Raw genomic sequence first — 15,698 nt, 5'->3', positions numbered from 1 at the left:
TGTGTGCATTCATTTGATTTTCTAACTGGATTATAAACTCCTTAGAGACAGAAACTGTTTTGTTTCTTTTCTGCCTCCCTAGAAGGGGTGGGCTGTTGTGATTAGTGGGCTGTTGTGATTAGACAGCCAACACCTTTTGTGGGGTCATGCTGGTTCATCCCTGAGGATGTTGCTCCCAGGTGACAGGACTTCTGGACCTTTGTGCAGGGACCAAGAGTCAGATGACAGCCTGTACAGGCATAAGATGCTATTTGGGTCAGTATCATCCAGTTCAGATCTGTGGGCTCCAAACATATAAGGGACAAATCCTAGGTGTGTGAAAGGATTGAGGCAAAACCATCAGATGGCTCTCCAGCTTGCTCTGAGGAAAATCTAAATCCTTAAGCCTACCAGACCCTGCAGGATTAGTGGGTATGCAAAGTGACTTCTTGGATCTCATTTGCTGTGACTCACCCCTTACTCATTTTGTATCCACTTGTCTCTTTGCGGTTCCTAAACTCACCTTGCATGCTGCTGTCCTAGAGCTTTTGCAGCTGCTGTTCTCCAGGCCCGGACTGTTCTTCTCCAGGTGTTCATTTACTTTGTTCCCTTCTCCTTTAGGTCTTTGCTTTGATGTTACTTTCTCAGGAGACCCTTCCTGACCACTTTATTTAAAATAATGACACTCAACATTCCTTATTTTCCTCCACTGCATTTTCCCTGTAGCATTTGTCATTATCTGATGTAATATGTATTTTATTTATTTCCTTTTGAAATTCAATGAGGACCATTTTTTGTCTATTTTTTTCCTGTCTGACTTTCAAAACTGCTGTATCCCTGGTACCTAGGTGGTTCTTGAACTTAGTAGGCACTCACTATTTGTTGATGAATGAATAAGCGAGTAAATGGATGAATAAACAAAATTTATTCAAGGTATTTTGAACTGGTGGAGACCCAGTAGGTCAAGGAGTCTGACTCTTTTTCTAACCCTGATTTCCTGTTTGTTTCTTTATCGGGTTTTATTTAATCAATTATGGTGAAAACGTTTATTAATTCCTGTGTGGCAATGGCTCTTTAGCTTTCTGGCTTTTTTTTTTTTCTCTCAAAAGAAACAAATCCTAAAGAGGCGAGGGCTTTTGTAGTTTATTGAATCTTACTTCAAGCTCTTTCCTCTTATATCTCCTAAACGTGGCTCCTAGCCATCTGGAAATTCCTACCTTTCTTTGGAGGGAATTTTCTAAAAAACAGTGGACCGCTTCTTTGAACTTCAAAGTCAAATGAAGAGAGAAGAATTAGGACATTATGGTTTATAAATATGTGGGATTAATTCTCTGATGAGTTTGATAGGGTTGGGAGTGCAGATTTTTTCCAGAAGAGCCTGCGCAAATTTGCAGAAGTGAAAGCACAATGAGCTGCTTGTGAACTGTCATTCTAATGTCTGTGGATGCTGTCCTCTCTCTCCACATTTTCCATAGGGAGTGTACAAGCAGTGACTGCATGGACCACTGGTCATACCCAAGAGAGCCACTGTGGTGTGGTTCACAAGCCCCTGGATGCTCTGCTCAGACACATGGAAGGACTAAATGTGAGGTGTGGCTTCTTTCATTTCTCATCTGACTCACCTCTTCCTCATCCAGCTACATCATAGGTGGGAGTAAGATACATGACTGAAAATATCTCAGAGCTTTACTGTTTTTTAAATCAGGTTTTGACAGTGTTGGAAACCATTTGGCAAAGATGCCGAGGCAGAGATTTCTGGCTTATGTGGGTATGTAAGGTGACGCCTTTACATCAAAGAATCTTAGAGTTGGATTTCAACTTAGAAATCACTCAACTCAAGATCCATCTACTGCAGAAGTGCTCCTGCAATGACCCTGACAGTCACACAGACTCTTAGGCAGGGCTGGTTATGAGAGATCACTACCTCCTAAAGCAGTGGACTCTGTTTAAATATAAGGATGTTTCTCTTTAAGTTGGGTAAAATTGCCTTCCTTTTGACTTGTGCCTATTGACTCTAGTCCTACTCCAAGTAATGTAGAATCGCTCCTTATTCTATGGGACCATCTTCAGATACTTGAAAATTCTTAACATCCTTTAAGTCTTCCTAGGAGAGAAGTCCTCATCATACTCCTCTGGAAGAACTCCATGTTGCCCTGCCTCTCATTATGTCTGGACTGAGCAGTGCAGGGCAGAGAGTTCTATTTCCTTCCTATCTGGACACTACATCTGCCAATTTAAACTATGATTGCTTTACCCTTTTTAATTAAAAAAATTTGAAAAAATTTGATTGTGGTAAAATATATACAACATAAAAATTACCATCTTAATTATTTTTAAGTTCATTAAGTTCATATAATATAGTTCAGTAGTGTTAAGTACATTCACATTGTGTTGCATCCAATCTCTAGTACTCTTTTCATCTTGAAAAAATGAAACTGTGTACTCAAAAAACAATAATTCCCCCATTACCTTCTATGATACCTAACCCCTGGAAATCAAAATTCTACTTTGTGTATCTATGAATATTTCTACTCTGGATGCCTCATATGAATGCAATCATATAATATTTCATTTAGCTTAGTGTCCTTGGAGTTTGGCCATGTTGTTGTATGTGTCAGAATTACCTTCCTTTCTAAATCTGGATAATATTCCATTGTGTGTATATCACATTTTGTCTGTGCATTCATCCATCAATGGACACTGGGGTTATTTTCATCTTTTGACTATTGTGAATAGTGTTGCTGTATCATGAGTGTACAGCTATCTCTTCAAGATCCTGTCTTCGTCTCTTTTGGATATAAACCCAGAAGTGTAATTGCTGGATCATATGATAATTTTATTTTTAATTTTTTGAGGAACCGCCATATTGTTTTTCATAACGGCTGCACAATTTTACATACACACTAGCAGTACACAGGGTTCCAGTTTTTCCCCATCCTTGCCAAAATTTGTAATTTTCTGTTTTTAAAATTTTTTAAACTTTTTTTAATAGTAGCCATCCTACTGGGTGTGAGGTGTTATCTCATTGTGCTTTTGATTTGCATTTTCCTAATGATTAGTGATGTTAAGCATCTATTGATGTGGCTTATTAGCTGTTTGTGTACCTTTGGAGAAATGTCTTTTCAATCTTTTACACACTTTTTAATTGGATAGTTTGGGGCTTTTTTTGTTGTTGAGTTTTTGGAGGTTTTTTTTTTTTTTAATACATTTTGGCTGTTAATCCCTTGTCAGATACACACTTTGCAAATATTTTTTTCCCATTCTGTGGGTTACTTTCTCACTCTATTGATTATATCCTTTGATGCACAGAAGTTTTTAATTCTGATGTAGTCCAATTTATCAATTTTTACTTTTGTTGCCTTTACTTTTGGTGTGATGCTTTAGGCTGTTTTATTTTTTCTTAAAGCAATCGCAGTTCATTACTTTCCTGTTATGATGACAATCAGTTAAAAGCCCTAGTCAGATCTGTCATGCCTAATACTGTTAAGCCTGGTGACCTTCATTCTACCTCCTCACCTGCACTTCTCTAAAGTCTACTCCTCCCTAATGACCCAGGCCAAGTGCTTCTTTCAGCAAGAATCCCACTAGCATTTCCCAGTCAGATGTAATTTTTTCTTCCTCTGGACCTTGTGCTTGATTGTATTCTTTGGATTAAATGTATTGGTTTATATGTATTACATCCTCAGTAGACTGTGAGCTCCCTGAGGGCAGGAACAGTTTGGTTTACGGTTGTGCCCCCCACCGTCCTAGCATCATGGCTTGTGTGTAGCTGTTTTAGCAAAGACTGGTAGACTTGGCAGTTATATGCCAGATTCTGCTCCATGAATTATAGTACTCATTAGGTAGACTCTTTTCATTGGCTTGGGAGACAATAAAGTGGATTTGAATTCTGTTTTTGTCACTCTGGGGAAGTTATTTAATCTCTTTATGCCTCGGCTTTCTCATCTGTAAAATGGGGATGATAAAAAGCACCTAACTTATGAGGGCTCATGAGAGGTTGCATGGAATAGGCACATGAGCACTCAGCATTGCACCCAGTGTACACTAAGTGCTCTGTGAAAGTTAGTGGTTATTTTTCACTTGTATTTCAAACAGTCTGTTCTTTTGGGCCCATCACATGGAATCGTGATCATCATCCTGTCCCACAGATGATGAGTTCTTGATAGTGGACATCCCGTCTACTAACCTTCAGTGCTAGCACAGTGCCTAACAAATTACAGTCACCAGTGTTTGTTGGATGAATGAATGAATGAATGAATGAATCTGAGACTTTTGAACTGCGGCCCCAATGTTCCACATGTAAATGTTGCTGTTCCACAGGTAAATGCTGTAGGCATTGCACCGTGGGGTCTTATAAATGGATACTCGCAATGATTTCCTTGACTTTAGGGAAGTGTGTGGACGACAGCGTGAAAGACAGACTTGCAAATTATGAACTTTAAATTAAGCAGAGAAAATTAGAATGCCACAACAGAGGAGTGAGAAGAATAGGTGCAGGCAGGTGATGTGGAAAGGGTATGACTAAAATACGTGTAAGGGGTGGCCTTATGGAGATGAAATTTGAAGTGAGATTTTAAGGGGGAGTACAATATCGATTGAATAAATCAGTCTGCCTATTTAAATCCTAACCATTCATTAAAGTCCAGGGCAGAAGCTGCCTCTACCATGAAGACATTTACCTTGCCCCACGAGCATATGACCCACCCCTGCTTTGAGTCTCCATGGTGCTTTCTTTCTTATTACATACCACCTTCTGTTATAGTCCTTGGTGTGTATAACGTGATCAAAAATGTACATTGAGAAGCATGAGAGACTACGGACTCTGAGAAACAAACTGAGGGCTTCAGAGGGGAGGGGGGTGGGGAAATGGGATAGGCTGGTGATGGGTAGTAAGGAGGGCACGTATTGCATGGTGCACTGGGTGTTATACGCAACTAATGAATCATCGAACTCTACATCAGAAACCAGGGATGTACTGTATGGTGACTAACATGATATAATAAAAAATATTATTATAAAAAATGTACATTGAATCATTATTGTTTATATGCTTAGCTCAGCACCTGCCTCTACCCCTGACTGATTGCAAGCTCTTTTAGAGCATGAGTTGTGTTTCCAAAGTTCTCTAGTGGCTAGAATGTGCTGGGCACTATGCCACACACTCCACAGGTCCTTTTAGCCACCCTATGAAAAAGATCCTATTATTGAAATTTTAAAATGAGGAAATGGAGGCTCAAGTCACACAGGAACTTAAGTGGTTGGGACAAGATTGAAATTCACTTCTTTTGAACTCTCAAACTGCTGTTCTTCACTCCATAGCATATCATATCACACAACATGTACCCTGCATAGTTAGGGACAGTTGTTGCTGTAGTAGAAACTGATGAAGACTCCATTTGACAAAAGTCTTACTTGTTTACTGGGCGAACAGCGCCATACTATGACTTGTTCCCTTCTCAACAGTCTCATGTGTTCTGGACATCTCAGGACACGGGGAATCCAGTGATCAGCAGGTGGCACTAGAACCCCATAGGATATTTTTTCCAGTTTGCTGTCAAGGTGTTTTCAGCCCCTGGAATATTTACTGTCCTTAATCAGCCTGGCTGATTCAACTCGACATTTAGCTATAAAACCAGAGCAGTACAACTCTAAGGAAATCTACATTGTAAATTGTATTGTGCCAACTCCTCATTTTAAGGATGAGAACACTGGAGTACATGGGGACAAAAAGTACCCAGCCCTATGTGGCATTAGCCACACTGCCACGACTAGAACTCAAGTTTTCTGACTCCCAGTTCAACGTGTTCTCTCTCTTAGACTGCTGTTATCCATCTAATAGGTGTTCTTAGTGCTCTTTGCTCTCATGAATGCAAGTTGTTTGTACGCAAAATGTATTTTGATAGTGTGTACTCAATGAATGTTCAATTTGAATTAGGCTCCAGCTGCTTGAGTAAGTCTCCCAGTAAGTTAACCAACACCAGTGGCTGCAAATCCATTGTGCTGGGTTTTCAAAGGAGCAGGAGACTCATCAGCTTCTTAATGGCCTCATAGCTTCCCTGGAAAGGATGACTGACATAACTGAAGCGACAGAAGAACATTTGTGCATGCTTCCTTCAGAAAGCAGAGTGCAGTCAGGGGAGCCTGAGTATATGAAAGTCAACAGATCACTGAGGGAGGAAGGATTAGAGGAGGTGAGTTTGGAACTGACCTTTTGAGGAGTTGGGGGATAGGAATTGTTGGGTTTGGACTACAACAGAGAAGAAGGGGAAAGTGAAGAGTAAGAAATTAGAATGGCTGCAGTCTGGGATCCTGCAAATCATGGAAAGTGTGGGTGCTGAGCAGAGATTATGCACCCCTCAGGAGTTCTATTTCAACAGGGCTGTGTCAAGGGGAGGTGGTTGGGGGTTGGGAAAAATGGGTAAAAGGGGTAAAGAAGTACAAACTTCCAGCTATACAATAAATAAGTCACAGGGATAAAAAGTTTAGCCTGGGGAATATTGTCAGTACTATTGTAATAATGAATGGTGGCAGATGGTGACTACACTTAATTGGGGTGAGCACTGTATAATGGATAAAATTGTCAAATCACTATATTGTACACTATATTGTACAAACTAATATAACATTTTATGTCAACTATACTTCAATTAAAAATATAAGAAAATAATAAATGGGGCTTGAGCAAGTAGGCACAGGAAGTCTGAGAGAAAGAAAGGCTGGGTCCTGGGTTGTGAGGGAAGGTGGGAGGGATGAAAGCACTCTAATTGCAGAATAGAACAAAGGGGACAGAGTGGTGGTGCCAGGCATGGAGGGAAAGAGCCATGATGTAATAGAGAGTCTATTCAGTTGATTTTGATTCAACAAGCACCCACCAAATACTTATTCTGAGTATTCTGGGTGCTAACAATGATGTAAAGAACAAAGTGTGGACCTTTTTCTGAAGGAACTTCTTAAACAGGGAGTGAGAATGTTGCCCAATACCTACCATAATGTAGACTGTGATGATGAACACAGAAGCTTTCCAAAGACGCTTCTTGAAGACAAAGAAGTCGTTATTATTGTCTAGGAAGAAGGGGGATCAGTGAAGGCTTCTTGGAGGAGCCGGCACATAACCTTTCAATTATATGGTAAACATTTATTAAGCTTCTATTAAAAATAATGCCAAAGGGGAAAAGATGATAAACACTAACTAAATAAGCAAGAAGATATCAGATTATTAACTACTTTACGTACATCATCTCAATTTATTTTTAAGCAATGATTGGAATTTTTAATCCTATTTTATAGATGAGAGAACTGAGATTTAAAGAGATAAAGAAGTTTTTCTAAGTTTTCTAAGATTGTAAAATCAGTAAATTGTAGAGCTAGGTTTCAAATACAGGTCTTTTTATTCTAAATCTCAGTCTCTTTCTCTTTTATAAAGATTTATTTATTTTAGAAACAGAGAGAGAGAGGGCTGTGGTGGGGGAGGGAGGGCAGAGAGAGGGGGAAAGAAAGTCTTAAGCAGACTCGGCACTGAGCATGGAACCCAAACTACAGGGCTCGATCTCATGACTCTGAGATCAGGATCTGAGCGGAAACCAAGACTCAGACACTTAACTGACTGCGCCACCCAATTGCCCCTAAATCTCAGTCTCTTTACATAGAGTTGGTCAGTCCCTGTGTTTGGTGCTTGGTGACGAAGATACAACTGAATAAGATGCAGTTTCTGCTTGCTAGGATCTTACAGCTTGCTGTGGGAAACAGATGGGTGTAGAGTCGTTTCAGTGAAAATCTTAAATTCTGCACTGGTGATAGGTCTGAGAGATGCTGCTAATTATTAGAATAGATAGGATTTTGCCAGATGAAGGTTAGGAGAGTGCTCCAGTGGAGGAAATGGTATAAGCAGAGGTGTGGAGGTTGGGCAGTTGTCCGGTTAGGCTGGAGTCTGGGTGGCATGTGGGAGTATAATGGGGAACCAAGCTGGAAATGGACTGAAGCCAGATTGCAAAGGCCTTCTGTGAGCGTTCAGTGGAACTACACTCATTGGGCTTGCACCTTGAATGCATACTCTTTTTGGTGCAGAGGATACAGTGATAAACAAGACAAACAAGACAAAACAAAATCTGTGTCCTTATGGGCCTTAAGTTCCAGTAGGGAGAAAAAGACAATAAACAGGTAACAAAAAACCAAGATAACAGATATGAAAAATGTTGAGCATAACAAGAGAAAGGGGAGGATGTGACTGAGAGTGACTGGGGTCTACTCTTGTAGACTAAATGTCAAGAAAGTTTCTCCTAGGAGATGACTCTTTAGCTGAGACTTGAATGAAATAAGGAGCCAATCACACAAAGCTGGGGAGAGGACTCTCCCAAGCCAAAGTAATAGCTGGTTCAGAGGCTTTGAGGTGAGAACCAGCTTGCCCCGGTGGAATCGCCAGAGGAAGGCCAGTGTGGTTGGAAAACAGTGAGCGCAGAGAGAGTGGTGCATGATGGGGTGTGGCAGGGCCCTATCCAAGGAAGGCTCAGGGAGAATGCTGGATTTTATTCTTGTGTGGTGAGAAACCACTGAGCCTTCTACCCAGGGGAGTAATCTGATGTGGTTTCTTTCTTTTTTTTAATTATTATTTTTTATTTATTTATTTGACAGAGAGAGGGACAGCCAGCGAGAGAGGGAACACAAACAGGGGGAGTGGGAGAGGAAGAAGCAGGCTCCCAGTGGAGGAGCCCGATGTGGGGCTCGATCCCAGCACCCTGGGATCATGCCCTGGGCCGAAGGCAGACGCTTAACGACTGAGCCACCCAGGCGCCCCTGATGTGGTTTACATTTCACAGAAAAGTAAGAATTCGTGTCAGGAAGCTGTTACTGGGTTCTAGGAGAGAGGCAATGGAAAGAGGGTTGATGAAATGGGAGATGACAAGAATGGTGGGATCTGGGCTACACTGTATTTTGAGATAAAAACAAAAGGACTGCTGATGAGTTTGATTTGGGGGAGGGAATGATTACAATGAAGAACGTTTCTCCTATGCTTTCGCTTGAGCAATGTGGATAGTCCTACCAACTTACTGAACTGGGGGAAATTGAGGGAGAAACAAGTTAAGTCAAGACTCGTATTTGGGAATGCTAAGACCGAGATGCTATTTCATGTCCTAATGGAAATGCCAAAGAGATAATTGGATATAGGAGTCTGGGATTTAGGACAGAAGTAGGGCTGGAGATGAAGACTTGAGAGTCTTAGAAATAGTGGTGATATTTGGAGCTGTAGGACTGGACAAGATAACTGTAGTTAGAAAAGAGAAGGTGGCTGAGGAGTGAGTCCCAAGGGGTAGATGTCTTTTACAAAGGCATGGTATCTTTCTGGGGTGGGTAGATTTGGAGGACCTATTGTGAATTAGCGTGGGAAGAGATCCAAGAGGTATGGAGGATGTAAAATTGGCAAGAATTAATGACCATTTGAATGCGGAGGTAAATGAGGGCAAGGGTCAACTTTGACCCCTTTGTGGAGGAAGGAGCTGAAAATATTTAGATAAATTCCTTTTGACCTTTTGCTGTTTGTTTCATATTGATTCTTCTTCTTCCTCTTCCTTCTCCTTTCTTTTCCATTTCTCCCTTTCTCCTCCTCCTCCTTCTTCTCCTCCTCCTTTTCCTTCTTCAGTGCTCAGGAACTCAAAGAACAAAAGTATCTTAGAAGTCAAGAAATGAGGCCTTATTCCTGGAAAACTGCACCCAAGTGAAGATAGGATAGCATGCTCCCACCATGAAGAAGGAAAAGAGTCATTGAGATCATTGCTCACCAATCATTTATTGGGTATTTTAAAACAATTCCATAGATTTTTCTTTGAAGGTTTTTCAGGAGCTGTGGATGGACAGTTTTGGCTTGTTGGAATCTGCAAGCAGGTGACATATTCTTTCTCTGTGCTTTATATGATCAGAAACTAGATAGATACGAAGCTGGAACCAGTCCAGTCAGCTGTAGTGATAATAGCTCAGGGGATAGTCCCTCTGGTGAAGGGTGGGAGTCTGGGCATGGGAGGTATTGGGGACTTCAGAGATGACTCTTCTAGAAGCCTCTCACCATATTTCATTTTAGTGTAGGCTATGAGGTTTGCAATTCCTGATGTTTCGTCCACAGGAGCCCAAGGCTACCAAAGCCCAGCTGCCCTGTCCTCAGGCTGTAATATGTAACTTCAGAATACCTTTCTTGTTTCTGAATTTTTGGGAGAAGTTTCTACCATTCAGTGGTCCAACCATGTCCCACCTATACAGATGGAAAACCAGGAAATGATTTAAATCCCCAAAGTAATCAAAATTGGGATCTGATTATGTCACCCAAATTACCACTCAGATTTAACCCAACCAGAACACCCTAGAACTGCTGCTCAAAGAATGGAAATGCCCTAAAAGTGAATACTAGTTCTCAAAAGCATCCTTGCAAGTAGATAGAGGAGAGAAGGAAGACAAACATTTTCGATCTCTTAAACAGAAGTAAGGATAAACTTGACATGTAGATTTCTTCCTTGGCTTCAAGTTGCTTTAGCTCTGGTGTTTGCACAGCCTAGTGCTGATTCCTTTTCTGCTCTTGTACATAGTCATAGAGGGGGTTGGGAGTAGCAGCTGCCTTGGTAGGGTGACTTCCACCCTGTTCTCTCCTTGGAAGCCTCCCACTACTCTGGGTGGGATGGAAGGTCAGGTTACTGTGTGTTCCCTGGGAACCTCGCCCCTGACTATTCTCATTCATGTGGAATTTTTCTCTATTAGCACAGTCTTGCTGGGCCCCATAAGATTGTTGATTCTGGGACCCTTGATACCTTTCTTTCTCCTCAAGAGTTTGCCTATTCCATTGTTGCTGACAGTTTTGACCCTCTTCACGGGTTTGCCTGTCCGGTTTCTGACGGGTCTGCTCGTCTTCGTGCGTTTGCCTGTCCCGTCTCTGACGGGTCTGCTCGTCTTCGTGGGTTTGCCTGTCCCGTCTCTGACGGGTCTGCTCGTCTTCGTGGGTTTGCCTGTCCCGTCTCTGACGGGTCTGCTCGTCTTCGTGCGTTTGCCTGTCCCGTCTCTGACGGGTCTGCTCGTCTTCGTGCGTTTGCCTGTCCCGTCTCTGACGGGTCTGCTCGTCTTCGTGGGTTTGCCTGTCCCGTCTCTGACGGGTCTGCTCGTCTTCGTGGGTTTGCCTGTCCCGTCTCTGACGGGTCTGCTCGTCTTCCGGGTCTGCTCGTCTTCGTGTTCGTGGGTTTGCCTGTCCCGTCTCTGACGGGTCTGCTCGTCTTCGTGGGTTTGCCTGTCCCGTCTCTGACGGGTCTGCTCGTCTTCGTGGGTTTGCCTGTCCCGTCTCTGACGGGTCTGCTCGTCTTCGTGGGTTTGCCTGTCCCGTCTCTGATGGCTTTGTTCCTCTTCATGGGTTTGCCTGGCCTGCTTCTCCCATGGAGTTTCCTGACTCTCACAACCATGTCTGCCCCAGCTTTGGTGGCCCTGCTCTTCCTCTGCCTGGTGGATCTGCCTCTCTCCATGACTTTGCCTGGCCTGGGCCTGTTGGTGGTCCTGCTCACCACTACATGATTGCCAGGCACCCCTTCTGTAACTGCATGATCTTTCCTGCTGGATTTGTGCTATGAGTTTGTGTTGGTGGTGTTGGCTATCCTCCTCAGTCTCCCATGCCTCGTGGCTGTTCTGCTGGCCTTCCCTAGACTGGTATCTCTGTCCTTGATTTTGAGTCACTTCCTGTCCGTGAATCTTTTGACCTAGTCTCCCTGACCTTCCTGATTGCTCAACATATGAGTCTCTGCTTGTTCCCTCACTTTCTTGGAGGTAACCATTTTGCCTTGTTACTCCAATTTCTGACTGGCCATAGTGAGAGCTGAGGCCTTGTCTATCTATCTGGCCATAGTGGGAACTCTGGCCTTGTCTATCTGTCTGACTGCACTGAGAACCTAGGCCTTGTCTGTCTGTCTGACCATAGTGGGAAATCTGGCCTTGTCTCTCTGTCTGGCCGTAGTGAGAACTCTGGCTTTGTCTGTCTGTCTGACCATAGTGAGAAATCTGGCCTTGTCTGTCTGTCTGTCCGTAGTGAGAATTCTGGCCTTGTCTGTCTGTCTGACCATAGTGGGAAATCTGGCCTTGTCTCTCTGTCTGGCCATAGCGAGAACTCTGGCCTTGTCTGTCTGTCTGGCCATAGTGGAGACTCTGGCCTTGTCTGTCTGTCTGGCCGTAGTGAGAACTCTGGCCTTGTCTGTCTGTCTGACCATAGTGGGAAATCTGGCCTTGTCTCTCTGTCTGGCCATAGCGAGAACTCTGGCCTTGTCTGTCTGTCTGGCCATAGTGGAGACTCTGGCCTTGTCTCTCTGTCTGGCCATAGCGAGAACTCTGGCCTTGTCTGTCTGTCTGACCATAGTGGGAAATCTGGCCTTGTCTCTCTGTCTGGCCATAGCGAGAACTCTGGCCTTGTCTGTCTGTCTGACCATAGTGGGAAATCTGGCCTTGTCTCTCTGTCTGGCCATAGCGAGAACTCTGGCCTTGTCTGTCTATCTGGCCATAGTGGAGACTCTGGCCTTGTCTGTCTGTCTGGTTACACTGAGAACCTAGGCCTTGCCTGTCTGCCTGGCCATAGTGAGAACTCTGGCCTTGTCTGTCTGTCTGACCATAGTGAGAAATCTGGCCTTGTCTCTCTGTCTGGCTGTAGTGAGAACTCTGGCCTTGTCTGTCTGTCTGGCCATAGTGGAGACTCTGGCCTTGTCTGTCTGTCTGGTTACACTGAGAACCTAGGCCTTGTCTGTCTGTCTGACCATAGTGAGAAATCTGGCCTTGTCTGTCTGTCTGGCCGTAGTGAGAACTCTGGCCTTGTCTGTCTGTCTGACCATAGTGGGAAATCTGGTCTTGTCTGTCTGCCTGGCCATAGTGGGAACTCTGGCCTTGTCTGTCTGGCTGGCCATATTGAAAGTCCAATTCTTGTCTATCTCTCTGACCATAGCCTGATTCCTGATCCAGCCTCTGAGACTGTCCATGATAAGAGCTTGATTCCTGTTGGTTTATCTGGCCATAACGAGAATCATAATCTTGTTTCTCACACTGACTTAAGGCAAAGATATATCCTTGTCTTTTAGGTTGGCTACTACTAGATTTACGTCTCCATCTTTGACCATAGCTGGAGTCCCTATCCTGTCCCTCAGACTGACCATAGCGGGAGTCCCTATCCTGTCTCTCTGACTGACCATAGCGGGAGTCCCTATCCTGTCCCTCGGACTGACCATAGTGGGAGTCCCTATCCTGTCTCTCTGATTGACCATAGCGGGAGTCCCTATTCTGTCCCTCGGACTGACCATAGCAGGAGTCCTTATCCTGTCTCTCAGACTGACCATAGCGGGAGTCCCTATCCTGTCCCTCGGACTGACCATAGTGGGAGTCTCTACCCTGTCTCCCAGACTGACCATAGTGGGAGTCCCTATCCTGTCTCTCTGACTGACCATAGCGGGAGTCCCTATCCTGTCTCTCTGACTGACCATAGCGGGAGTCCCTATCCTGTCTCTCTGACTGACCATAGCGGGAGTCCCTATCCTGTCTCTCAGACTGACCATAGCGGGAGTCCCTATCCTGTCCCTCGGACTGACCATAGTGGGAGTCTCTACCCTGTCTCCCAGACTGACCATAGTGGGAGTCCCTATCCTGTCCCTCGGACTGACCATAGTGGGAGTCTCTACCCTGTCTCTCAGACTGACCATAGTGGGAGTCCCTATCCTGTCTCTCAGACTGACCATAGTGGGAGTCCCTATCCTGTCTCTCTGACTGATCCTGGTGGACATCCTGGTTTTGTCTCTCAGGCTGAGTGTAGTGGGAGTCCTGCCTTTCTTTCTCATGCCTCTGCCTGTGTTGCCTGCCTGTATTTTCTGGAAACTTATGGTCTCGTGTTCCCTCCTGCTCCCCTTCTTGCTGAGAGATTCTACCTCCACATGACTTATTATCCAGTTTATGATAGCAGGCTTGGGCCAGTTGGAACACCAACAAGAGATATTCCTGAAAATCAACATGTCCATTTCTGTCTTTATCCAAGAGGCTCAGGATGCTTTCCACTGTGTCTGGGTCATTTGGTCTCTGTGAGGAGATAAAACAAAGAGCAAAATCAGCTATTCTCCTGTGGATACAGTGTGTGCCAGTGTCTATGCCCCAGCCTCTTCACTCCTGTATGAGCCTTCCTTGGTTGGAAACCATTAATCTGAAACGGCTTGGGCTTGGTTCTAGTCTTTGATCAACTGGTCCTCAGAACCGCATCTCTTGCTGGGCCAATGGGGGCATGATTATTCCAACCCATCACATGTTATATTGTAATTATTTTTTACCTACTTCTTTCTAACCACACCGTGAGATCCTAGAGGTATTAGAAGCTGGTTTTATTCATGTTTGCATTCCCAGTGCTTAGGATGGTCCTGGAATGGAATAGGTGTTCAATGACTTTTTATTAAATGAATGAATGAAAAATGTGTGGACAGAAATCAAGATACGAATCTAGAATTCCTTCTGAGAAATTTTTTCTGGTTTGAAGTTGTACTCCTTTCTGTCAAGTTCAGCTATAAGAAGGTGTGTGTGTGTGTGTGCGTGTGTGTGTGTGTGTGTGTGCATGCCTGTGAGCATGTGTGTCTGGTGAGAGAGAACTGAGGAGCTGCCTGAAAATCTTTAGCTACAGGGTGGATGGAACATGACCAGATCAAACAGAAAACATCAAGCCCTGGATGCAGGTGTCCGAGTCACTCACACTTGACTTCATGGGGCCAGAGTCTATGCATCTTACCCGGAGGATATCTCCAAACTCAGCCAAGAGCAGCTGCTTCAACTCCTTCTTGCAGAGCAAGGTACATTTCCCATCCTCTTTAGCGTATTTCTGGAACACCTTGATCACAGTGAGTATGCTATTCAGGAGTTGAGCCATTTTAACAAAAATGGGTAAACCTAAAAGAAGAAACAAGATTTTTTCTGTGTGTAGGATGAAGAGCAGGAGATAGCATTTCCAGAGGGCAAGTGGCCCTTTTTGGTCAGGGAAAGAAGTTTAAGAAATGATAGAGCCCCTTCTTAGCCATACTCCTCATTCCCTTTGACCAGTATCCAGGCTCCAAATATCATTCACTACAGTGGGAGACAGGCACAAACTGTGGGTTCCTGACTGGGAAAAGTGACAGTTTCCTAAAAAGCAAAGAACATATGGCAGGGGGTTTACATGCCCCACCCCCTACTCCAGGTGGGACTTGCTTGATTGAAACCCTTTATTAGAACAAAAAGGAAGGGAGGTCAGGAGGCCCACAGAGGCAGGGCCAGAAGCCAGTACAATAAGACATAATTTTTCACCAACTAAATAGACCCCACTGAACAGGCCTCAGTCTTTAAATGACCCTTGCTCAAGTGGGGAAGAAAGCTAGAGGTCTTTTGCCATGGGCCAAGCAAGCTTTCTGGGAGGCTAAATTCCAGCAAGTACTTCTGGCCTGGATCGTCATTTGGGGGTATGCTTATAAAGTAGAATCAATTAATATAAAAATTATTACTGATAAAAATAGCAAGCCATATTAACTACACGGGTGCTTGGAAGTATATATAATGAGCTAGATTCACATTGGCCATGTTGGAAAACTAAGGTATTTTGGGATCTGGATCTCAATGATATTTCTTCCTGTGCTGTAAAAATTCTAGTTACTGGGTTTATAAGCCTCCAAGAAGCCCTAACTGCAAAGCACATTGGACTTCCAAAAGCATAGAGTGATGCC

The 15,698-nt window shown here is 43.8% G+C and overlaps 1 protein-coding gene across 1 annotated transcript; it reads right to left on the bottom strand.

Moving 5' to 3' along the window:
* Positions 1 to 10,692: 10,692 nt before the first annotated feature.
* RPTN (repetin) lies at positions 10,693 to 14,872 on the bottom strand. Its single transcript, XM_040626712.1, has 3 exons — positions 14,735 to 14,872; positions 11,485 to 14,040; positions 10,693 to 11,436 (listed from the first exon to the last, which is right to left on the bottom strand). The coding sequence occupies exons 1-3, from the start codon at positions 14,870 to 14,872 to the stop codon at positions 10,693 to 10,695; spliced, it is 3,438 nt and encodes a 1,145-aa protein (XP_040482646.1).
* Between the last annotated feature and the right edge of the window lie 826 nt (positions 14,873 to 15,698).

This window comes from Ursus maritimus, unplaced genomic scaffold, assembly GCF_017311325.1.
Source record: "Ursus maritimus isolate PB19 unplaced genomic scaffold, ASM1731132v1 scaffold_12, whole genome shotgun sequence".
NCBI lineage: Eukaryota > Metazoa > Chordata > Mammalia > Carnivora > Ursidae > Ursus > Ursus maritimus.
This window is presented reverse-complemented; position numbering and strand designations above follow the sequence as displayed.